The 26,560-nt window shown below is 39.9% G+C and overlaps 1 protein-coding gene across 12 annotated transcripts in view; it reads right to left on the bottom strand.

Annotated features, from left to right (window-relative positions):
- Window positions 1-26,560, bottom strand: part of plekha7a (pleckstrin homology domain containing, family A member 7a) — a 159,277-nt gene that overhangs the window by 32,463 nt on the left and 100,254 nt on the right. For 11 of the 12 annotated variants that reach the window (XM_044125296.1, XM_044125298.1, XM_044125293.1 and 8 more), the window contains 4 exons: window positions 22,314-22,431; window positions 14,074-14,178; window positions 12,569-12,641; window positions 9,387-9,487 (listed from right to left, as the gene is read on the bottom strand). In XM_044125296.1, coding sequence (XP_043981231.1) covers window positions 9,387-9,487; window positions 12,569-12,641; window positions 14,074-14,178; window positions 22,314-22,431 — 397 coding nt within the window. Of the gene's footprint in view, window positions 1-9,386; window positions 9,488-12,568; window positions 12,642-14,073; window positions 14,179-22,313; window positions 22,432-22,540; window positions 22,559-26,560 lie in introns of those variants that run through there. The other variant, XM_044125305.1, reaches the window with a different exon arrangement.

The raw sequence follows: 26,560 nt of genomic DNA, 5'->3' as shown, positions 1-26,560 counted from the left end.
GGCTGCGTTGTTTTGAACACGGCGAAGGTTTCACTGTTCTCTTGTAACTTTTGCAGTTGTGTTGTGACTTTTTTCATTGTCCCCTCTGGGCCACCGTAACCATGGGCAACTTGGTTCCTTCTCTGATTAAACGCTCTCCTTACAGAGTCTTACAATTTAGATGGATGGCTTTAGTGGGTTTGACGGTATGGATGATGGATGGTGTTTATCTTCACAATGCTATTTGTTCACTAATGCTCTCTAGCAAACCTTTAGTGGCGTGTCCATCAGTTGTACAGGATTTTCCTTTCGTTTCCATCTCTACATACATGCATTTATGGTTGCAATGTGAAAATATTCAAGGGACATGAATTATTTTACACAGTGCTACATCTGTAAATGGATGTTGTTGTTGTTCTGTCTCACATCCACACCTATTTGGTGAATAAGAGACACCTTGCTGTTGGCGGTGCTAAATGTTACAGTATTCCTCCTGTCTTTTCCTCCATTGTCCCAAGTGGCTCTAAAGGATTATTTCTTGCAGCTCAAGAGTTCAGAGCCATCTCTTTTATCTCCCAGGCTATCGCAGAACCGAGAATCCCACAAGAAGAATCTGTTTTGAAAAAGCTACTCCGGTTGCGTAGGTGGAAACGGCAGGGAAAGGAACGAGACAGCGCAGCACCGGGTAGAGATGGAGAGCAGGGGAGGGTGTTGAGAAATCTTTTTTGAAAATCGGGAGTGTTTACGGCTGCCGTGGCAACCAAATCTTCAAAAGAGATCTGCAGCCTCCTGGTAGGTCACTGTGCCAAGTCCAGAGAGGAGCCTCAAGAGGTGGATACCAAGAAGCTTTCTGATTGAAAATCCATTAAGAATTGACTGCAGGCTGAGAATATTCCAGCTTCACCGCTCGACACGATGCCAGTCTACTTCTAACTAACCTCAGGAACACGAGAAACACGCCAAAAAACAAGCAGGACCAGTCGGACATTTAAGGAAGACCTTCTGTGTACAAGCTGCTGATTAAATAATAGTCTCTAAGTGCTTTGTATCCTTGATAAGTAGGTCTTTGTTGTAAATGTGGGGTTATTAGTTCCCCTTAGAAGCCGGGCTGCACTTCACTGAGCCCAGCTCTTTAAATAATCCACTTTCCCTTTTCCTTCCTTCCTTCCTTCCGTCCTCCACCGCTGAGACCAGCAGACAAACGAGAGTCCTCTCTCGGGAACAGATGCATGTAAATGAAAAGTAATTAAACACAGAATCTTCCGTACTCTAATTCCTTCTCTGAATAATGAATGCAGGACAGCGGGGGGGTTGTACAGCGTTTGGATCCACTTTGGCTGCAGTACAGACATTCTCTCTGTTCTCAGGTTCAGATTAGAAGAACCTTTCTCGTCTTTCGGTGAGCAAACACGCCGAACGTTATGCCCACACGGACGCTTTTATCGTACACACCAAACACCGGTGAATAAAGCAGACTGCCGCACCTGCTGAGTTACTGTACTCTAAGTAAATCCTGGCAAAGGAGCCGACAAACGCGCACACGGGCGTCATGCCTGTTCTCGTCTGCTTCTTACAGAGCCGCTGCCCCGGCAGCCAGCGCAAACTTAGCCCTGATTACGAGAGAAAAACGCTCTGATATAAAGTTCTCTGGCTCAACAGGACCAAAACACGAACTCTGACCCCGACACATCGTAATGTTTTGGAGCCGATTGTGCTGCTGGATCGACCCAACCGGGACTCGATAACCTGCCCCCTCTGTCAGGGTGTTGAGGTAGGCTTCACATCCTAACCCACTGACAATTAAAAGTGGGCAAAGGTAGAATGTAATAACTTGTCTTTGTCTGACGGTGGTTATTTTTGAACATTTTCCCTGACAGGTTGTGTGACAAACCTGCATTTGAAAGATGCAAGAAGGGTGAGCATTTGTGCAATCTACTTATTTTATGTAAAATATTTTTTTGATTTTACTGTTTCTTTTTTTTAATATTTTATTTGGGGAAATCAGTTTTCACTTTGACACAAGGTGTTTTTTGTAAACGCTTTGCCAAAAAACAAACAAACGAAAATAAAATCAATAAAAAAAGGACATTTTTACATTGATTTCTTGACGTAAAAAAAAAAAAGGGTAAAACATCCAAAGTTTTGAGAATGTATTTTGGAGGCACTTTACAAAAACACAACTTGATAATCTGTAAGGTGTATTTTATTTAAAAAAAAAAAACAAATTTTTTTTGTTCCTTGAAAGGTAAAAAGTTAGTTATTTAATATGAAATCTTTATATCGACCTTTTTGTCAATAGACTATTACAGTGTTCAAACCAAAGACAGTTGTAGGCAATTTCTACAACATTTCAATAGAACTGGTTTTTATTGCAGGCCTGTTTTCCACACAGCTCTGTTTGGGCCCAATGTTTCAGATTGTTTGATTACAACAGATGTCTGAAAACACCAGGATGCTGCCCGGATAAAAAGCACCAATATTACGAATCACTTTTAGGGCTAGTTATCTCCAGAAGCCGAGGCATATGAAGTTAGATCAGAAGGCAGAGGAATGGAAAGGTTAGAAATTACGCCTCAAACACCAAAAATAAACTAAACATTTCAAGGAAAGCAAAACAGCATCCTGAGGAAACAGCTGTCAAAGCGCGCCTCCTGACTCTCCATCAGCTCCCCGACAGACGGCCTCTTATAGCAACCGAGACAGAAGACCGGGCGAGAACTCAGACGTTCTCACAGGTGCAGCACCCTGTGCAGAGGCATTAATGGATATTTGTACTCTAAAATGTTGCACATGTAACTTTTTAAACACCCTAAACTGACCTCAACTCCGAATGTGCTTCGACTTTAACACGGAGGGAGAAACAAAAGTACATATATAAAAAAAAAAAACTGTCAAAAAACGGGTACATGCGCCACACAGCTTCAGCAGATTATAAATAAATAAATATTAATAAAAAATAAAAAAACCCGAGTCCAGGGCCGCCTTTATCGGGAATGCTAAGAGGGTCGTTGAGCTTTGAGTGAGCGCGGCTAACACACCCACACACCGAGAGCTCGCGCTGCTCTGTTTGGATGCGCGTGGGAGTTGGTGACACTTTTAAGTCGGGTTTCTGATTATCTGCCTCAGCACCAGTTTTGTTTAATTGTGTTTGATGAAGCAGAGACAAAAAAGGAGAACAAAATCCCACAGTTCGCTTTCTTTCTTTCTATGAGCCCCGTCTTTCACAGGAACCAGCCTTTATCAGTTCAACCCTCTGCGTCCTTTCAAACGCTTCCTCTCATTATTTTCGTTTAGTATTTTCCACTCTGAATCACTTCCTGCCTTTCTCTGTGTCCACTCCTGCCACAGCCTGAAAATATCACTTACGTCTCTCCCTCTCTTTTTCACACACACATAAACACGCACGACACACGAACACACACACACACACACCCACACACACAAAAGCTCACAAAGGTGCTCAGTCGTCGCTTTCGGACAACCGCTGACAAACTCTCGATTTTTTATTTTTTTTTTTTCAGGCGCTATTTAAAGAGTCGCTTGTGTTCTGACTGATAAGCCACAGCTGCCAGAGCGCCACAAAGCTCCGGATAAGTTACCTTCTCCCCAACCTGCCACCACGAAAACCGGATTTAAACTGGAAGCACTTAGACGGAAAGCCTGTTGCCGTTTTCGGCTCTGCACGGAAACGGTGTCTGGTGTGAAAAAAATTATTCACGTTTCAGCTCGAGAGTGCAAAAACACACAGAGAGAGATTCTGTGTTGTTAGCCAAAATGGAAAGGCTTGGAAGCACCTTTAGCAGCAGAAGTGATGATGATGTTCTCTCTACGACCTTATCATCGCCCACATTGTGGAGGAGGAATATTTGCTCACTTTTGTTTCTGCACCTCTCGCTTTAAAATCCATTTTAATCCCAATTTAATTTAGAATGTCTTAATTAGCCATGGCAGCATCTTGATTATTTTATTTTCAGCTATTTTTGTTGTGGATTTTTCTTCTGTACTTGTCCAGTTAACGAGCCAGTTTGGGCCAAGCTTAAACTGTTGGAGCGGACCAACTCCCCATTTGACTTCACGGTACTTTGGTATTCAGTATATGGTGTTCTGGTTAAAACAACCCCTCATCATCACTGTCCACTACCGTGCATTACAATGGAATGACGTATTTTTGCTGGAATGCTGTTTTTATGACTAAGAAAAACGGTGCTGAACGAATGTTTACTTTGAACATCATAAAAAGAAAGAAGTAAAAATAAGTGAAAGAAATGTTTTTTAAAAGACACTTCCGCGCAAAGGCCGTTTTTCCCAATGGCGCACTGAGTCGGACGGTTGACTGCTCAGCAGGAAACAGTTTTCACATCCACCTGTTTAGTATGAGACATCAAGCCGATGAGCCTGACGAGGACTGCCGCTCTCTGAGCTGCTCCAGCTGCGTCTCCATTATAAAGCTGCGCAAAACTTTTGTCACTATTCCACTAGTGTAGAGGAAAAAAAACCTCTGCGATTTTGCAAATGCGTCGTTTCCATTGAAAAAGAAACACAGCTGTAATCACATGCGAATACGTTTGATGATGCAATACGTTGTTAATAGACGTGCGGCACCATCATCCTCCAACCACTTCCTGTTGTCGTCTTCTTTGTGGTTTCTGCCAGTGGTAACAGCCAGTTGTTGATCAAATGACTTGTGTGATGTGAAAAAGTGTTTCCGTTGCCATTTCGCAAAATAACCCGATTTTGATAAGGACAAAAAAAAAAAAAAAACAACCCACCCCATCCTAGGGTCAAAATGTTTTATCAAAAATATTTATTTTTTCAAACTTGGTGTATTTACATTAAGCAAATTTCCCTTCAAAATGGCAAATTGCTCAATTACATGGTCAATGGAAATGCAGCCAGCAACAGGCGGGTGGTGGCTGCCCTGTTGTACAAGTAATGGTGCAATACACACCCAGTTAGTTCATCAAACTGGTTAGCCTCCGTTTGGATGTAGTCAAAATGTCCCTTGCTGTTCGGCGTCTCCATCTCCTTCACTACAGAATTGGGTTCCCTTTCTTTGAGTAGCCTTATATACATCCTTCATGTCTTTTGGTTCTTAAAACTACAAGTATAAAGTATTTCTCCATCCTTGTCTGTTGAAATGTGGCTGAAATAATCAGAAATGAAGCAATTGTATGAAATCTGTAAGCTCTACTATGAAACCCCAACCAGCTTTTATTTAAACATTTAAACATGCCCACTTTGGTCCCACCTGTCTGACCCACACTGTCCTCATATGTTCTTTTAGTGGAGAAAAGCCTTTCTCCTACATCTAATCCAACAAAAAAACACCATACTTCTTTAGTCTCCTGGGTGATAAATTGAATTTGATCAAATATTCTATTTTTGTAGACTTCAGTTTTGGAAAATCTGGATTTTTTTATTCACCTGTGCTCCCCTTAGTCTACCTAAACTACCATCTTGAGTAATTTAAATATGACCTAAATATAAAATAAATTAAATAAATACAGGCCTGATTTTTTTTTCTAAGTCCTGAAATGTCAAACCTCAACAAAAGAGACGTTTCTCATTAGCGTAACTCCAGAATATAACAGGTTTCTCAGTTTTAGATTTAGAATTACAGAACATTCTGTGTTCAACTTTAACTTGCTTGCTCTTTCCCTTTCTGCTACTTATCAGAGAAGTTGTGTGGCATAAGTTACAAGCAGCACATCTGACAGAAAAGAAACACAGTGGTGTGGCCACACAAACAAACACCAGAAAGATCCATTATGTAATAACAGGACAAGGTGAGGTGAAAGAGTCAAACGACGAAAACGATGACAAATGAAATCAAGATAAGGGCGATGACACAGACTGTCAAATGGAACACCAGCCGAAAACAAACACGCTCCTCTCAAGACATGCATTAAAAACACAGGAATATACGCAGCTGTTGTATATTCTCCCATATTTAAAACCAACAAAGCCACAGCGACGGCAGGCGACAGGGATGAGGAAGGGTCACATCTGGCCAGAGAGAGAGAGAGAGAGAGAGAGAGAGAACCGACACCACAGCAGTGGAGTGAGTACCTATTTATGGGCGGGCTTTCACTGGATGGCTCAACACACTCACAGGGAGGGAGGGAGGTCCCAGCCAGGCAGCCGGCCAATGGCAACAAGAGAGGGGAGAGGGTTCGGTAAATAGAGGGGCAGGGGGAGCGTGAAGGGGTGATGGGATTTGATATGCAGCTGACTGTGGATGTGCTGGAGACGGATTTTAATCAACAAGTACAACCAATCGAATGTGTTTGTTTTCATTGTAGTGCAACATGGCGACCTTGTTCCAACCCCCTTCAGCTGTTTGCAGCATCAACAGTCAGTCTGTTAGTCTGTTCCTACCGAACTCAAACCCAGCAGAGTTTGGTGGACATGCAGGAGATTCCTGCAGCGAGGAGAGAAATTAAAACCTAACAGGCTGCATGAGAGAAACCCGGGCTTCACAAAACAAACAGCTGTTTCATTTTGTTGTCCCCTGAAAGACCTTGGACTTATTGGATTCTGGGTGTTAAGGTGAAATTAAACAGGCGGTTTTAACACTTTATAGGTATTTGACTGATTTAAGAGTTCTAAGAGAGTTTTACCTTCAAGAGAGATGGCTCAAAATTAAAAAGAAAACCGGATATATTTTAGGAAAGGGGAAGAGAAACAGCAATATTGTCAGTTTAATGGGAAAAAAGTACACTAATTAAAAAAAAAACACCTAAATTTCTTTTAATTAAAAAATTAAAAAAATTTTAATTTTTTAAAAAAATTTTAATTAAAATACTTTTTTTAAGAGGCCAAAATAATAAGAAAACTCTCCAATATTTGACCTAGATTATAAGAAAATAGAAAAAAAACACACAATCTAGAACCAAAGAATCCAGACGACTTGTATCTTTCGTTGCAGTAATTATACATAAAAATTTTACATCATGATAGAAAGAAAGCACACCTTTAAAAACCTTTGGTTTCTACATTTCAGGGCCTTAGAAAGTTCATGTAAATGGATCAAAATTGAACCTCGACGGATTCCACACTGTCACAAAGTGGAAAAGCATTTTGTGTGGCGTTTGTCCTGCGGCGAACAGAACTCCGCAGACAGACGAGCAGACGATCCCGTCCGGCCAGAAGTATGAAACAGCATTTATCTCACGCTCTAATTAGGAACAAGGTGCAAAGGTGTGATTGGCTCTGAGCTTTCTGTGCCAAGGCGTTGCCGCAGCAACTCGGGCTGAGGCAATCGTTTGATTTTTATGGGCTTTCACCCTTCGAACAAAAACAGCCGCGACATGTAGACCCTCCCACGTGAGTCTGGATGGATTCGTAGAAAAACGAGCCTCAGCTCACAGCGCTGTCAGGCTGAAGTGTAAAAACAAACAACAGCAAAAGGAAAAAGCTGCGCCTCGGGGAGCGGAGAGGCTTCATGCCGCTCCGCCTCAACAGAGACACTGACAGTCAGTCAGCTGTAATGGACGCTGCTGCAACAGGTGGGGAGGGTGTAGGTAAGAATGTGGTTAGTAATCCAATCTGTGAAAGCACAACTAGAATAAACTAAACGCAGAATACCTGTGTGGTAAACCATAAAACTATCTCTTTATGGAAATGCTTATGCATTTGTGTGTTGCAGTGACATCCAAACATATCTGTACCTCCGGACCTTCCCCACATTTTATTACATTAGGACATTGATGTTTTATATTTGAATTTTTAGTGAAAGAACAACACAAAGTAGTTCATAAAAATGGAACAAAATCCATTTGTATTCAAGTCTCTTTACCCCAACACCTCAAAATCACCGAGTCAGTAAATACACTCTTCCTGAGTTTCACTTTGTCTTATCACATTGCAGATGTTAATTTTATACTCTTTTGTTGTACTCTATAGATCTTGTTTTTATTGAAATGTGGTAAGAAAAAGATAAGTTGAAAAGTACAGGAGCAGCAACTAAACTTTTCTGGCCGATCGTTATTCTTTAAAAAAGCCTGACCTGCACAGTCTGATTTTGGCCAAAATTGATTTTTGTTGTTTGAAAAGTCAAAAGTCAAAAATACCAGTGAAACAATTCAAATTTGTTACTTTTTTTTTATTTAAGAAAAGAAATTAAAAAATTACTAAATATGGCTACAAAGTTTGCAAAGTCCTAACTAACCGAGAGCATAAATAAATATCAGTAAATATGTTTAAATGCAGTGTTGTGGTATAAATAACACTTCTATTTTTTTAAGAGCCGTCTTGTGGAAGCCTGTTTTAAATGGGAACGTTTTTCAAGAACAATATTTGTGTTTGTGGCGCTATGAATTTTGTGCCATGAAGTCATAGTCATAAAGATGGCTGAAGAAATTAAGCAATAAATAGATTTATGTCATAATCTTTATCATTATCACAATATCGCCTCAAAATAAGTCCAGATTACCGTCTGTCTGATTGGCAGCCAGTCAAATTGATCAAGCTGCTTTATCCCACAAGTTAGCAGACCTAGCACAGCTAGCAGAGCTTTCAACCTAGCATAGCTAGCAGACCTAGTAAGCGTGAAATGGGCAAATTTCTGACAAGAAAAAGACCTCACAGGAAACTAAAACTGGATAGTATGAGGCTGAACGTACGCTAAAATAATGTAGCAATTATTGGATAGTGTATAAAAGTAGATAAAAGTTTGTATCTTTACATTTTGTAGCATTGTTTGCGGGTCCTAACGCAGAAGCTAATGTTGTTTGGGGAGTTGAAAAGTTTGTGAACCCCTGTGCTAAAAAACTTGCTGCTGTAATTACAGAAAGCGTCTCTACAGCATGTGGACTTTAGGAAGCTAGAGCCAAAAGCCAGAGAGACTTAAAATCCAAATAAAAAACATTGAAGTTTGTGATCATAACGTGGCAAAATGTGGAAAAGTTCAAGGGTTATAAAAGACAAGTTGCTGTATCGTCATTTAGCATGAGCTTCTCAGGCTGAAATGACAGAAATAACTCAGTGGAAACTTCTCAGCTTTAAATAGCAGGAAGTGTTCATACATTTTATCTCAAGTGGTTCCAGTGGGAGGAAAAAAACTAAACATTATCTGTCAGTCAGGATGGAATCACTACCAACCGGCGGTCATGACGCACAGCATCAAGACTTTCTTTTCTTCTTCTTGTTGAAGGAAAAGAGAAACCCTTTTTATCGCCGATTTAACATTTCGATGATTTCGTTCGGTAAATTGTGCGCTAACCGACTTGAAAAACATTTGCAAATGATGAGCTAAGAAATATCTGCTGCTTATTGTTATTATAAAAAAACCACAAAACATTTTCACCTTAAATTTAAAAGAAAACCACATTCACATTAGAGCAAAAAATAATAATAATAAAAACTACCAGGTGCCATAGAAAGAGTGCTAACTAAAAGAGGCGTACCTTGAAGGCATACTTGCGGCTGATGTGATCTTCGGGGTCAACGGGTGAAATGACATAGCTGGGCAGAGGAATACTACCCAAGACCGCCTCCTCTCTGCTGTCTACAGAGAGAGAGAGAGAGGGAGGGAGAAAGTGAATGAGGGAGTGGATAATCAGGGCGGAGTAGGTGAGGGAAAACAGAGATAAAGATAGAGAGGAAAGGAAGGGGCAATTAAATAAATATCACTCATCACCCTCTAATTTCACACCCCGCCTGCCACCAGCGACACGACGCTCTCATGCCGTCACTCCATGTGCCAGAAGCTAAATGAGCGGCGAAGTAAACGCTAGCCATCTGCCAAACACACGTTTCTCCAGCCCTTGACCTTTCACCTTAACCCTAAACTTTTGTCTTAATGCCTAGAGCCGCTGCTTGAGGAATGATGTTCTCACATTTTTTAAATTATCGTTCTATGTTTACAACTCCGTACATGTTGGCTTTCCACTCGGTACTGTCTCAGAGAATTACAACGTGTGTGTGTGTGTGTGTTCAATGATTGATTCATTGTAAAATTCACCGCTGATATGAAGGAATGTGTGCATGCCACATGTCTGCGTCTCCGAGTGTTTGGATGGAAGGTGATAAGGTGACGCTGTAGATTAAACGGAGAGTTGGGTTGAAAATAATCCAAGGTCGTTTGGAGGACACATTCCCCACATGGTGGACGAGATGGTCTGAGCCACCTTACACACACACACACGCACACGCACACAGAGCAAACCTGATCAGTTCAGAGTTAAATTAAGAGTTGCCTAGTAACTAGTTACATTTACTTGAATAACTAGAGTACTTTTTACTTTTAAGAGTCTTTTTTTTTTCCAGAAAGTTTTTTGCTGCTCTAACTTGAGTAAGATGTCCGGCTCCTCTACTCGCTGTGAGAAACTTCACTGAATGAACGGAAAAAACATCAACAGACACAGACCTGCTGTTTTTGTTAAAGTTTCCCAAGATTCTTCAACAGATAGAAACTGATTTGGGCAAATGTTTATTTTTGCTTGATGTTGTTATTTTATAATTATATAAAACTTTATATTTTGGTCCGTCTGATGATACTTCATCCGTTACATGAGCCGCCTTTTTACCAAACACTTTCAAGAGTAAACACTTCACTCTCACTGAGAGGCCTGTCGCAAATAAATCCGTTATTGGCACGATAAATTAAAATAAGATGAGTAATTTCCATTTGTGTGATTTATCATTTTTTTCTTTTCTCTCCTTTTCTCCCAAAAACTGGGTTAAAAATCTTCAGTCTGATACTTTGATCTCAACTAGCCCCCTTTTTGTGAACGGCAACTTTATTTACAGAGACTTCATTCATTTTATTTGTTGTTCCAGTTTCGTTTTGACTGGTTATCTAGATTAAACTTTGAGCACTGGGAGAAGACAGATTATCTGTCTCATCACACCGTATGGGTACGACACAGTAACAGCTTCAACAAATATGGAAACAATAATCATTTTTAGAGAAGTTACACGCTGCAGCTTTAAAAACTCTTGTAGTTAGCTGTTCTTGATCTTCCTCGTATTTTGTCGTTTAAAAAGTGTGACAAAAGAAAAAAAAAAAAAGCAAAAACAAAAGAAACCTGGAGCCCTAACAGAAACCAGAAACAATAGAAAGACCATCATGCAGTTGTGTTCGGGAACACGCGAGATGAAAGCAAACGGCGAGCGTTGCCGGATCGAGTCTTTTCACGGTGAGAGCAGAAACCTTTGAACTGAGGGAGAAAAGAAACAAAAATGAAACGGCGGCGAATCGATGTCACCGAGGCGACTCCCAAAAGGGTCCGTCAAAAATATATGGAGATGGCAAAGGAGCGCGCAGAGAGGCAGATTAAGACAGGAAGGACGACAGAGCCCAGCAGTTGATGTGTGTGTGCGTGTGTGTGTGTGTGCGCGTGCTCTTGTCACATACGAGTTTCACTAGAAAAAATCCAATTAAAGGACGCCAAGACTGATTTACTGCCTCCTTTAGTCAGTTCCACTTCACAAAAACAACCAGAACGTGTCGAGCTGTCGGCACTTTTTCTACACAGTTCATACCAAAGTCAAATTTATGACATAAATACTGTTTCAGTTTTTTGTTGCTGTTTAATTTAATTTAATGTAGATTGACACACAGAGTCCTGGACCGAGTTAATCCCGTCACGACTGATCACCGACACACTCAGGCATTTGCACTTGCAAAGTTTTCAAACTTAAAATTTCATGGCTGATCTCAGCAGGCAGGGAAGTTATAATCATCATCAGCGTATAAATAGTTTTATCAAGAAATATGAATAAAACATTAAAGCGGAACCGGCCACTGATCGGAATCGGACGATTTTTGATTAAGTTAGCTATTTTCATTTTTAGCAAGTCGGGGAAAGTAGAAAAGCGACACTGCGGGAACACAATATGTTACCGAGTATTTTTGTCTAGTTTCTAGAATAAATATCTCAGTACACTTGAAATAAGACAAAACTAACTTACAAGGAACTTTGTAGCCAGAAATAGATTTTTTTTTAATTAGTAAAAAAAAAATCCTTAATATTGATTTTAAAAATATACTAGCTCCATTGGCAAATGAAAAATGTATTGTTATAAGTGAAATAAATCTACCAGTGGAACTAATACTTTTTAAAAATAAACATTAAAGGAATGTTTAACGATGACACTCGACTTAATGACATGTTTTGATTGATTGATTCACTTAAAACAAGTTCTTAAATCTTGCTAAAAAGTTACTTGTAAGTTAGTTTTGTCTTATTTGAATTGTACTAAAGCATTTGCTCTACAAACTGGATCAAATGTACTTGGTAAGATTTTGTGCTTTTGCAGTGGATGGGATGCTTCCAGAAAGGAAATGATATATTTTTTATGGAGGCGTGTCGGCTGTTCGTTCCGACTGCTACTCTTAAACAAATAGCAGGAAATTCAGTTTATTTCTGCTCTGTTCTCTCCTTCTTTTCCCCCCATCTAACTTGGCAACGTTTAAATACTGTCCAGCTTGAAGCTACACACTTTTCCTTCACCACATTTTCTGTGTTTTGGTTTCCATTGACACCTCCTACTCATTTGATCATCAGTTTATTATGTTTAAATAGTTGCATACTGTGTAAAATAAACTGTTTTGCTCATGCTAGGTCTTCTTGCACAGACTCACCTTTGTAGTAGAAAAGGCAGAAATCAGACAAGACAAACCACTTCCTCTTCCAAAGGCGCATCCCAGAGCTGTCCTGCAGAGAGGAAAAAAGAGGCAGAACACTCATGAATAATAATAATAATAATAATAATAATAATAATAATAATACTGTACTTAAGAGTCCACAGAGTGACAGAACCAAGAAATGATGGGGATTAAAAGAAGAATTTGTGACAAGAGCAAGCAGATATGGAGAGAAACCGTCTTTATTAGAGGAAAAGTGAGCCGGACACGAGCAGGTAATGTTTACTGGCTCGCTGCTTTTTTCCGCTGCTTGTTTCCTCCTGTATGTTTGCCTGCTAAAAATGGAGCCATTTAAAGAGGAGAGGTGACACAACAGAAGTGAAAAAAAAGAAAAGAAAAAAAAAACCCTCCAACCTCAAACAAAGTTATAAATACTCTTCCCATTTGCTCAAAATGTAGAAAATGTGTGGTATCTGCGGTGTGGGCAGATGAAGGAGATAAAACGCTCTGTCCAACTGGCCACAGAGAGGCTGACCCGAGTGCGAGGCACGAGGCGCTGTAATTTGTGATACAGGTGTCGTGCAGAGTGATGCGTGTGCCACTGTTTGCTGCCGCCTGATTCTCGTCGTCTCACCGCTCGTATTGTAGCAGAGGCCAGGCGTCTTTCCGGCGGGGCGGTGCCGAGCGGCGGTTATTTTAAGTAGAACTTTGAATAAGCAAACGCTCTCCAGTAATAGCCCGACTGCCATCAAACACCAGGTGCTCCACATTTCCAAAGTACACGGAATAAATCAGGGAGGAGTAAAAGTGGGCCGAGGAAAAAAGCCGAAACTTTACTGAGCCAACTGGAGTGGATTTTGGTGGAGGGGAGACGTCTGTGAAATAATAATTATTATTATAATAATACAGGTGTAAAGCGCTAATAATACACGTTTCTCAAGATTCGCTGATGGTCAAGATGGCGATTCAATCAACAGCAGCGTGACCATCTATCACCACGGTTACAGTGTAGCCAATCAAAGCCTCTTGGGTGTCCAAAGCGCGGCCCGAGAGCCGTTTGTTGCCCTTGAAATGATTTTGTTCGACCCCTGAACTTAAGAATGGTAAAAAAAAAATATAATAAATTTGGCCAACAAAATAGAAAATAATTGATGATCCGAAAAATGTGGAAACTGACTGTTTTTCTTTTAATAAGACGACGGCCTGAAAACTTTGTTTTTGAAGCATGTACAGACTTGATAAAAATGTTTCTTTTTAAAGATGGCATGTAGGCCGTGGTTAATTGTCATACAGGTGTCATGATAAGCCTATTTTATGACAAAGGTCATGCCTGTGGGGTTCCCATTATTTCACCACTTTAGCATTTCCTACATTTGAATCTGCTTGTTTTTTTCATACAAAGTTGTGCAGTCTGACATATTTCATCCATGCATCAATTCCTACAATATTCCACAGTAATATTGGTGTTAGTTGTCTACCTGGGGGGGAGGGGGGGTAGCTACCTGTTTGTACAGCCATCCTCGGACCACCACTGGGACGTTAGGATTCCTCTTGATGGATTGTTCTCTTTTCCCAAAGCTGTGAATCTTCCCGCTGGATCTAGAGGCCTGCAACACACAAAACCCAAACAACCAGGAGTAATTCAGTCAGTCAAGAAAACCTTCCATGGCATCAAGGTAACTTAAAAACAGGCTCTTAAACCAATAGATTAAATAAGCATGTGCATTTTACCTCTAAATGCTAAACTTCTGTATTTAATCTGTGGTTTAGAAGTTGAGATTAAAAGGAAGACATCTGACTTATCCGAGTGGGACATAATTGGGGCTCTGCTCTTAATCAGAGCATTCAATCTCACTTACAGCAGCCCAGCACAGGCCTTCATCCACACTGTCATTATCCTTTTTTTATTTTTTCATACCTCTCCTTTTCTGCCCCAATTGTTGCCTAATTATAGTCATTACTCGGCGACAGACAATTTTCTACCTGATTTCTGACAGTGAGAGTCACTGTTGCTATAACATTTGTCAAACAAAGACAAAATCTCTCTATCCTGGGTGAGAAGGAGGAGGACTGTGAAGTGAAAGTCAGAGATTTCCATATGTCCATATGGAAAAGTTAATAGAGGTAACATCAAAGAAAGCGAGTCAGTAACTGAGAATCCATGGTGACTGCAGTGTATTATATTGTATGTCTCACAAAAGTACTAATGCCCCTGAAATGGTTTCAAATTTTTCAAACTTTTGTAAATGGCAAAGTCTGAAAATTTGTACAGCCTCCTTAATGACAGGCTTTTTTAGCTAAAAGTCTTTTGGGCTACAACTCAAAACCATTTCACCCACTCAAATTATTCCCCCTATTCAAAGCAAAACAGCTGAACCTCAGGCATGATTACGGGTTCATCTAACAGGTTTTCAAAGGGTCACTATACAGACGATATTAAATCAGTAGCATAAAATGATGAGAGGTTTGCAAGTTTGGATAGTTGCCCTTTGATGGACTGGCGACCTGTCCAGGGTGACCCTGATGGTGACAGCTGGAGATGGGCACCAGCACTCCTCCTGGCCCCAAAGGGATAAGGGTGTAAGAAAATGGATGAATGAATGAATGAATGAATGAATGGATGGATGGATGGATGGATGGATGGATGGATGGATGGATGGATGGATGGATGGATGGATGGATGGATGGATGGATGGATGGAGAAAAAAGTTAATGTCAACTGAAACGGCACTAGAAGGTGAAGGATCTAGTTTACTCATGCTACATCATTATTCATTTTTACTCAAATGGTAAAATTTCAATTTTTTTTTAAGGTATACAAAAAATAAATAAATAAAATAAAGGGGCTGTAAAGTGGAAATGGCATGAAGGAAAATCTCTATTTCTAACCAAATCCAAATCGGCTGCCATACAAAATTATTATTAAAAATAATACAATAAGACAAAAATTCTTTAGTAAATAATTCATCATATTTGAAAGAACAAATACAAAGATATATATATTTACAAGCTTCTTTTAATAATAGCTTAACCATCTCATGGTCTTAGTGCGACGTCAGACTGTCAGTTCCCAAAACCACACACACAAATAAAAACTTGTAAAAGCACACGCAGGGTCAGCGTGACCCGACCAGACCGCGCACAGAGTGCAAAACTCCAAATGATCCCGTCTCTTAAGTCCACAGGAGGGTCACTCACTAGGCTTTCAATTAGCAAATCCAACTGCAACACTGCCACTGCCATTTCATCTGACACAACTACCTACTTTGACATCTTTATTTTACCCTTTTGCATGTCTTACAATGGATTGTAGCAAACTACAATCTGGATTTTTTACAGCTTTCTTTTGACAACAGATTCCCAACCGATTCAGATTCTCCCACCTGAGTTTCCTCCAGATTTACTACTGGCTTCTTGGCTGTTTCTCAGCTTAACGTTTTTCTTTCCATTTTCTGATGTTTAAATTGGCTTTTTCTGATGCGATCTGCATGTCGGGACATTGTTTTGTAAACTTCCACTGACTCAACCTCTCCACTTTATCCCTGCTGGGCTTTATGATGCTAGTAATGTTCTCAACAACTTTCTAACAGCTGAATGCTGGGATTAAATTACACACCGTCTACTGTTTATGTCACTCCTAAAGGTAGTTGGTTGAACTGAATTTTATTTAGGGGTACTCAAGTAAAAGCGCCTGCATACAAATGCATTTATTGATTTTTATTTGTACAAAACCGCTGACAGGAAAGTTTGAATACTTGACTATGGGTGGTGACAGGCTCTGGTGATGACGGACGAGGCCAACATGCTATGCATATGAAAGATAGCTGACAAAGAGCAAGCATTCCCTTCTAATAATAGCACGTGCGTTTTGAAGTGCCTGTATCCTCAACAGATATAATTTCCCTTGAGAAACTAACTGCTGCGGCTGCAGTGCCTTCACCGGGATTTAAAGAATCAACTTGTCTTTTGTAAGAATCCAAATCCAAAGAAGAGGAGGCAGGAACGAGGAAGGTTAAAGTGAAAACGGGGAATTAAACGTAAATAAAGTGAAAAGGACAAAGGAAATGACAAAACCGAATCATCAAAATTTAAGTTGTTAAAATGGCTGACGGAGAATCGGTTTACTTAGATTTAAAGTCAATGTATTAACACAAACCAGATATTTAGCTCCAGATTGATTCATGTTCTTTACACAGCAAAATACATTTTTGGTCATCTGCTGACGGTATAAAAACTTTACACACATCACTGATATGAAAAAGAAACATTGTTCCAAACACTCAACTCTGAGGAACTCCATATAAAAACCCCAGCAGCTACCAATCTGCATGGTCTGTTTTGAACACACTGAAATGTGTTTTCACTCTGATGTATGAAAAATGCAACTATTTATCTAAGGAATAGAGTGGAAATTATTTTTATTTCAAAGTGATTGGTAATTTTTTTAAATGTGTAAGTGTTTTGCAGGTTTTTTGTGAACATTTTATAAATTATACCTTGTGTTATTTATTTTTTTTAAGTTTAAAAATAATGCTTTAGCAATATAACTATAACTCAACACATCCTACATGTTATCTAACTTATACCCTGTCACAAAGTCACTTTACAACCAAGCCTGACACGATAAATTTTGCTGGACGATAAACTGTCCCAGAAATTATTGCGATAAAAAAAACTGTCGTTTTGACACCATTTTCGGACCCAAGTTTGCTTTCTCGAAGGCCAAAAACATTAATTTTGTAGGAAAATAACTTGGCAAGCACTGCTAACCACTAAAAACTGGAAGAAATGTCAAATATTCAAAATAAAATGTGACAAACAAAAACACAAAGTAAAAGAAACAAAAAACACTCAGCAGAAACCATAAATAAAATGGATCATGTAAACGAAAGTTGCCTTTCAAAAATTATGATCAGAATGTAAATTGTAGAGCTCAATTGAGTTTATCATGCAATTAATTGGTTAATTGCTTAATGCGACAGGCCTACAGTATTCTAAAATCTCAGAAGAAAGACTACATTCCCCAGGTGTCCAGACCCAACATCAGTGCTAGAGGTGAATGTTTGCTTGATGTGAGCATGAATGTCTGCCGCTCCACAGCTGGAACGAAGCAAACAGACTCACTAATTAGAGGGAGGCTGGTTGGCCAAGCGAGAGGACAACACACACAGAGACACTACAACATTGCCACCAGGTAAATATTAAGCATGTTCATGTACGTACATGTGGCACGCCTCCCATTGCCTCCATGTGGGTGTGCGTGAGTGTGCAATGCGGAGGTCTATTTTTAGGCTAAGGGTAATTTTGTGGAACAGCCACTGGTCCCTGCGGCGCAGCAGCATTCTGTCTTGTAGGTGAGTGACTGAGAGTCTAAACTGCTACTTCTTATGTGAGTGGCACACAATTAAGCGAGCTGAAAGCCAAGAGGGAGCGTCCCGAGACCACACCGCCGCCAGTTTAATTCCCCTAGGCAAAGTAATTAAACAAGAGTAATGCCTTCCCGTCCCCTTCAGAGCTCTTGTTTGTGATGCACTTACTGGAGTCGACGCTTAATGTGAATCCCGACCCGCGAACGGATCGGGGGACAAAGAGTGGCAGCGTGGAGGGAGTCTGGGTTCTTAAGCAGACAGAATCACTGGCTAGGTAGCTTTTTGTACAACCAAATAGAATACGCAGGTTTAAAACTTTGGGTTAATAAAATACTCAATTATTTTTCAGCTGATTCGCAACTCCTCTTGGCCTCTATAGGTGTAGACGAGCAAAATAAAACAGGAACTACACTTTTGTAGCTTTTTAGACTGAAAAGGAAAACCAATTAAAAGTAGACCCTCAGATGTATCTCTTAATTTTCTTATCTGCATCCCATAAGCATTTATCTCACACTCTGAGAGAGGCTACGGGGACAGAGAGATGATGAAAAGAAACTCATCTGACGTAGATGCAAAAGGCCTTACCTCCAGGCTACAGTAATCATAAAGAATCTTTCTATGTATGGTGGCTAAACCAAAAGTTCATTTTACACAGGTATAAATGCAAAGAAATAAAATATATTATTTATAGTCATCATCTTGTTATGATAATTACTAGCTAAATTAATCAGACAATATGTCAGATTTACTTTAAGCATATGTAATGCCGAGGTGAGTGCAGCACAAGCAGAACATATATTTTAGAAATTGGTTAATTTATCAATTATTCTGATAATTAATCAATTAATCTGATTAAAAATGGAAAACGTTCAGCAGATTTTCCACTGAATGTTTTTTTATATTATTAGAAATGCATTTAAATATGAAAATAAATCATTCCATTGCTTTTTAAGATGATAACATTCACATCTTATTGTCTAACATGCAGCAGCGTAGCATTTCTTTAGTGAGCGCTTGCTCATTTATAGCAAAGTATGGAAGTGCAGCTACAAAAATACTTCAAACATCAATTTGTGAAAAGGCTCAACGTCAGTGTTCGATTAATCTGCTGATATATATTTTTTTGATTGACCAATTAATAATTGGCCAATAATTGCTTAACAGAAGATTTTATCTACAGAATTTGAACTTGGTGAAGCAAAAACAATACAACTTGAGGAATTTCAGGCCAAACATATTTACATAAAAAATTTTTAAATAAAAAAAAACAAAAACTTATTTTGCATTTAAGATGCAAAATGTATATATTTTTGTAAATCTTGTCTTAGTTATTATTTTGATGGTGTTGTTCTTTTAGCAAATGGCCTTTTTTGAGACCGTGTACTCCTGTTAACAGTTAATCAATAACTAAATTAGTTGATTATTATAACCATAATCGATTCATCACAATTAATCATTTCAGCCCTAACTGGGTCATTGTTGCCACATGTGTATAAGAATTTCAGCATTCACCCAAATTCCATGTGGCCCCTTTAGACCTTCTAAATCCTAAAATGCAGGAACGTCTGTCTTTGACTGCGAAGTCCGTCTTTCATTTGATCAGACGCTCGATTCACTCGCATCGCCCAGTCTTTCCCAAAAAAGACTTTCATATTTCAAATATACAAATTCAGGTCTCTGATGTCTGTCTACGGTCGTTCCTGGCACAAGAAACACCCAGATGGAGAAATTCAAAGAGAAGCGTTTCAAAGCATTGATGATGGAGGTTCTTAAATCTGTTCGTTCCCATCCCATCAAAGCCTCCCGTAAAAAGGCAAGAAGGATGAGGCTGGTGGACTAGATCTGTCTCCATGCACCAGTTTGCGTCTCACAACCAAAGTGGCAGAGTGTGTGCATGTGTGTGTGTGTGTCCGGGTTTTTTCATTGCGCGAAACGGAAACCCTGTAAACTTTAGACACCAACAGGTACCATAGAATTGCACAAAAATCCGTGAGGGAGAATGAAATTCTGTGAAAGAGTTGTACGGAGCCTGGTGCCGGAAGCCGTCTGAAAGGCTGTTTACATGGTTTTAAACTGTGTGATTGTGAGCCTGAGTGGGAATGAAAACACCAATAGGCATTTCATTCCATGTAACACAGTAGGAGTGAAACCGGTAAACCTTTTATGGGTGCAAAAGCAAGAACGCCCCACTTGATGACTTTGTGTTTCTGTGTTTGATTTGATGTAAATCCCTTTGAAAGGTCGTGCTGCTGAAATGTGCCATACAAATAAAATTTGATTTGATTTGATTTGATTCTCTCTGGCCGGTTAACCGGGAACAATCCCGCCTTTAAAGTACTTGTAATCAAATGAAAACAAAAATCTTTGAAAGTAGTTTGATACTACCATACCAACAAAGATAAAGAGGAAGCTAATAATAATAATAATAATGATAATACCATATCAATAAGGATATCATTGTATCACAGCATTTAGAACCATAGTGATGGTCCAGGCTTCGCATCATGACTATTTTATCAACCAGCAATGTTTTCTGATCAGTTTTGCTAGATATCAAGGGAAATTTGTGTTGAAGCTTTCAGCCATCTGACTGGCAGTGCACAGAGGCCTGTCACAATAGCTAATGTTCCTTGATGATGAATTGTCCCAGTAATTGTTGCTCACGGAGCATTGAAATTGCATTCCTAGATGAATAAATTGGAAAGCGATGCAAACTTTAAAGGAGAAGTGACTTCAAATAAAATAAAATGTGCATCGCTTTCCATTTTTAGGTCTTCGTGTTACATTTTTTCAGTACTCCAGCATACATGGCAAGTTAGTAAACATAGTGACAACAGGTTTAATTAAAGATACACCTCAATGTGAGGTTTTAGTTTTTTGTCAAATTATTTCTTTTTTCTAAATTCTTAAAGTTAACGGTAAAAAGTAGATAAACCATGTACTACTGTTCGACACGCCTATTTCTTAGGCTGAAAGATGTTATTTTTAAACAGTAAGACAAGGGGAGCTGATGAGGCGTATGAATGCACCAAAAAAAATTAAAAAATAAAATCCAGAACATACAATAGGGACCCCTACATGTCACTTTGATTAATCCCATTCCCAGATATTATGAAGGCTGCTTTAAAACCACAAAATAACCAAACGTGACTCCAACACGTGGAGACGACAAGAGCTGAGGAGAGAATTGTGACACATTACTCTCAGAGGGGAAGTGGGTAATTTCTGTTTCAGCACACCCTCTGACGCCTTGTCAGGGGAGGAATAGATATGACTTATACAGACGGCGGGTTTCAAATCGAGATGGCGGTGGGCTGCGTGAGAGGGGATACCAATGATTCATCTCCAGACAGGCCTCTTTCTGCAGAGTTCTTCTCGTCAGTGTGGGCTTCATTTTACCGCCATCTGATGACAGGTAGGGGAGCGATGAGCCAGAGCACCTGGGACGGCCGCGGGGCCGATAAAACACCGGGCTCGGAACCCGTGATTGGGTGTCTTGATGGATGTCCTGTCATCTGTTGCGCCTTACTCGATGACACGAGTTCAATCTGGGTCGCGCGGCACCTGTTGACGGAGCCGGAGAAGCCGGCGCTGGAGACGAGTGTGTTAAAGCGTAAGAGATAGAGTAACAGAAGCAAAAAGCCTCGGCGGCATCTCTGCTTGGCAACAACAGAAGGGCTCAGGACCTACGTGTGATCTGAATCGGAGATCTTTAACTTCGAAGCTTCTTTAGGAAATTCTGTGACGTTTGCAGCAAGTCAAAGTTTTCTTTTATTTAACCTTAAATAAAGGTTATAATAAATGTGCTGTGGTGTGTGCTTTTTAAGCACCTCACAGTTTTTGGCAGGAATTTGACGCCGTAGCAGTGAAGCGAGCCTTTATTTTAGACATCACAAATTCACATTTGCACCGTTTTCCGTTCTTCCATTTGGTCTTCTACCGCGTATTAAAACAGACGTAGATATCAACCGAGCTGCACCGTTGGCAGCCAAATGGGAAATTCAACTGCAGTAGCCAGCCTCCAACCCAAAGAGGGCAGCACTAAGACAGTTTAAGGCCAAATATTACAAGATTAAACACTTTTAAATGTCACAATTTGCAGAGCATCAAATTATAGCACCTTAAAGCTCAATATATAAGCTTCTCTCCACAAACAAAAAAGCTGATTTTGGGTTTAGTAACTGAGATTGAGATTTCTGATCAACATTCACGTCCAGCCAACATAAAATTGTCCAATTCCAGGCACCAGTCGATTTCTCCACGTCGCTCTTTGTTACACGTGGACAAAGTTACAAACATCATGCTCTGGCCGACCAACGAATGTCACAAAACAAGCAAGTATCCTATAGACAAGCACAGACATGCCCACCCACCTTGGAGGCAGAGGCGGAGTCCACGGTGGAGGACGTGATGGCGGTGGAGGCCTCACTCACAGTGGTGCTGGAGAGCTGCTCAGCTGTGAATCTGGACATGATGCGAGGACCCTGCGACCTGCACACACACACACACAGACACACACACACACACAGAGACAAAGGAACGAGTGTCAGACTGCTCTGCCCCGGAAACAGACAGCTGATTAATTGTGCCTCAATCACACTTTTGGTTTAGTGGAATGTCGTCGGTCTGCTTTAGAAATCTACAAGTGCTCCACAAAATTCAAGCTCTATCCACTTTCTAGGTTGTAAAAGCCGTCCCTCCATGGCTAGTCGACTTGCAGCAGTCAGTTCTCCTAGTCTGGAAGCAAAAGCAGCTGCCAGTTTGAATATCTGGGTAGAACAGGCTGCCAACCTCTCACACTGCGACACTTAAAGCGACCCGACGGCAGGATGCGTCACACTTTCAAGCTAAACCCACACACACCTTGAATGGCAATGAATGGAATCTTTCCAATGAATCCATCTCCTTCTTTGTTCAGACATATTAGTGTAAATAAATTGCCTCAAGCAGCTGGCGTGTAACAGGAAGCAGTTGAACAGACTGTAAAGTGAGATACAATAGCGCACAAAGCAGCAGGTCGTGGTAGCATATGTAGCTTTATATGCTAAGCTAAAGCTAATCCAGCCTTGAGACTGCAGAGAAAAGCAGAGACGAAAGACTGCTTCAAAGGCTTTACACAACAGAGAAGACGAATGGAAGCTAATGAAACACTGGATTACTGTCTGCTTAGGAGCAAAGGAACCAAAACTGGTAGATCCAGAATTCAAGAAAACTTCACCAGCATATTTTTTATTTTTGCTTTTTTGTCAAATGTAGATGTTGCAGATGTAACATTGATGGGCTAGGCAGCTAACTGCGGCTACAAACGCAGCATCAGAAGGTTATCCTTTTAAGGAGCCTGAGGTGTGAATGAAAAACAGGAGGCAGTGCTTTTAGTTTTAGTTTAGTTTTGAATAAAAACAGACAATTACAGCAGCACAATGAGAGACAAGATCAGTGACTCAGAATAAATTAATTCCAAAGTCAAAAAGTCCATAGTCCTTTTTCTAGCTCGCCATCTTCAGATCCAGATGAGAATCTGATCCAACAGGGGGAAAAATCCCAACCTAAAAGGTCAGAAGAACCCAGTAAGTGTTTTATCAATAACAATCATGTACAAACATACAATATAATATGAAATAATTATTAAATTTAGGCATTTAGTTTATGCATATTAAATGAAAATGCAATTACTAAATTTCTAATAATTATAGAAACATTTCAATAAACGGGTTAAAATTACCATAATTTGGGTAAAATAAAACAAAAAGAGTATCAATCAATATTTCAAGCTAATCAATTCAAAGTTATCAATTTAAAGTTAAAGTGCACTTTCAAAATATCAAGAAAAATAAAATTTATTAATTGTCAAACACTCAAGCAGAGCGAGAGAAAGGAAAAAATAAATAAATGAAATAAATAAGTATGCTATATCATACTTAAGTGTAGCTACATCCTGTTCTGATCCATTTCCTTTTTTAACTTCACTGCCTCAGCATCAATGCAAAGGTGCCAGAGCTCGCACAAAATCATTGATGCACCAAACAAGTTACCTTCTCATAGAGAGTGGGGTGTACTTACCCACCATCAGCTGTGACAGAATCCCGGTGACGGTCCAGGTGAGCAGCGGCAATAACTCTAATGAAACAACACTCCAATGAGCAATCGAGCAGAAGTTTCATACATAAAAACAATACTGCTATCAGATAACAAACTCACCATGCAATCAAATCGGTAGGTTCAAAGATTTGGATGAATTTGTGATGAAGACGCCAACAGCAAGTCACAACCACAGTGGAAACAGGTGAGGATGTTCAAAGTGCCCGCTGCCGGCGGGGCTTTACGTAAGCTAGCAGAGTTTGGGGCAACACAGGAAGTGGGCCCGCAAAACTAAAAGTCCTTGACTAATTGTGGGTTACACAGATCATCAAACTAGACTGGTTTCCAACGACGCAAAAGCTAACCAAACTAGCAATGGGCTAATAGAACTAGCTGGACCCTCCTTCATAGCAACAACTTTCACACTGTCACTGACTGCCTAGCAACACTTAAGACCAAGGGTGTAAATCCCATCTCATTATTGGGGGGACCATAAACAGCAAAATGTCTTAAGAGCTTTTTTGGGGGAGGTCGGCAAAGTTACAGTGAAATGTAACGTAAAATGTGGTTTAAAAAGTTTTTAAATGACATTCAAGCTGCAGGACCAAAAATGACTAGTAATGCACATCAAACATGTTTTATTCTCAGTAAACAAACTATTGAGAAATAAAACTAAAATTCAAATGTTGCTTCTATACGAGTTTTGTTCAGAGTCAATAATCTAATCTCTGCTACCCCTTTACAAAAATTTAAGGTTCTAGATACAAAAGCTTTAATGAGTAACTGCTCTTAATAAAATTCCTCATAAACATTGATTTATTGAAATGGATCCCAATACAAGTTATGGACCATTTAACTTATAACTTGTTAAGTTGCTTTGTTTTTAGTTTTTTCCTGGGTGACGGAGAACCAACAAGTAGATAGAAATGAATATCTGGGGAGTATTATAACTTAAACGCAACATTTAAAGCACCAGGGTTGATATAGAAACATATTCAGATTTAATTTTGTGGTTTTAAAGGCTCTACATTGAAGACAGAGAGAAATAAAGCCATTACTTTCTTTTTTTTTTCTATCTCTTCTCGGCTCCCACACTCTGAGCTGGGTTCACTCAGCCTGAAGCTTTTAAATGCCGTCTACTAAAATCTGCAATGGCATTTTATTTTTATGAGTAAAGTCGTCAAAACAGGCAAAGAGATATAAAACCCTGAGCAGCAGAACTGCAAAAAAAGGAAGATTTATCAGCCTAAGCTGATGTAAAGCTTCATTTGAGCAGCAATGTGTGTGAGGGTGGACCAAACTGTACAGATGCAAGCCACATCGTGTACCGGACAATAAAAACGAGATGCTAATAGCAAAGTCTCAACAGATGTTTCTTTATGATGCTGACGGCCCCGAGTCGTGCTGCACAATGGTCCTACAATTTTTTCTCTATGATAAAAAGCAGGGGGAAAAATAATAGAAAACTAATGGCTGATAAATTGTGCCTCTGCTAGTGATGGATCTGTTTCTTCATTCTCCATGTTCAGGGTTCAATTAGAAATAGAAGACTCTCTCTCTCTTGCTCACAAATATAATTTGCATTGATCAATTGTCCTTGTTTCATTAAAACAGATATTGGGTATTTATGGATGCTTGCTAGAAAAAATGCCACATAAATCATAGTTTTTGGGTTTGAAGCATTTTGATCATCATCAGGGCTTCCCTCGGTGCATTATAAGCCTGGCGGGCTACCAGGCTGGGCGTTTATTTTAAAGGGGCAGTATCATGTAAAATAAACTTTTATGAGCTTTACATCATGCTACATTGTCATCATAAACATACCTGAAGTGTTGCTGTGATTCTTTCGTGTATGTTTGAGAAATCCTTTAATTGCCATGGCAACCACTCAGCTGTGCATAATGCCTGGGTGGACCTAGCTCCGCCTTCAAGATGCAGCTCCTCCCTGGAGTTGCAGTTTCCAGGCTTCTTCCTCACAAAGCAGCTTTCCCCCTCAATTCCCCCACTCGGCTCCTTCAGACTAGCCATCAGCAATTAGCAAACACCTGGTGGTACTGCACATCTGCTGAGCTCATTATAGGAGCTCCTTCTCAGTGAAACGCTGGCAAAAACCGTTAATGGAGGAGCCATGATGTGATAACTTCCTGAAGGCGGAGTTTTGGAAACAGCAGGAGTTTTTAAAGGGACAGAGGCCTAATTTCAAGATATCAAATTGTGTAGTCTAATATCTAGCTAGGTTTATAGTTGACGCAAGCTGTGCCGTCCCTGCCATTGGCCTTTGGCGTCTCAAGCTATTATTTCCAAATTATGATTCCTGCTCGTTTCTGAATTTTTGTAACTTTTAACATTTTTTGGCACAAAATCACAGTTGGCTGGTGGATTGTCCCAGCATCCCTCCCCCCAGATTTAGCAAGTTTTCCGAGGGAAAGCCTGATTACCTTAAGTTGACCACAAAATATGGCCATATGTTTGTTCCCTTCTAAAACGTTCCTTCCGAGTACAGCAGGAAGCCATGGAGGTGGAAGACGACTTCCTATAGTAA

The sequence above is a fragment of the Gambusia affinis genome, linkage group LG08 (genome assembly GCF_019740435.1).
Source record: "Gambusia affinis linkage group LG08, SWU_Gaff_1.0, whole genome shotgun sequence".
Classification (NCBI taxonomy): Eukaryota; Metazoa; Chordata; class Actinopteri; order Cyprinodontiformes; family Poeciliidae; genus Gambusia; species Gambusia affinis.
The sequence above is the reverse complement of the archived record's forward strand: the minus strand, read 5'-3'. Positions and strand labels throughout refer to the sequence as shown.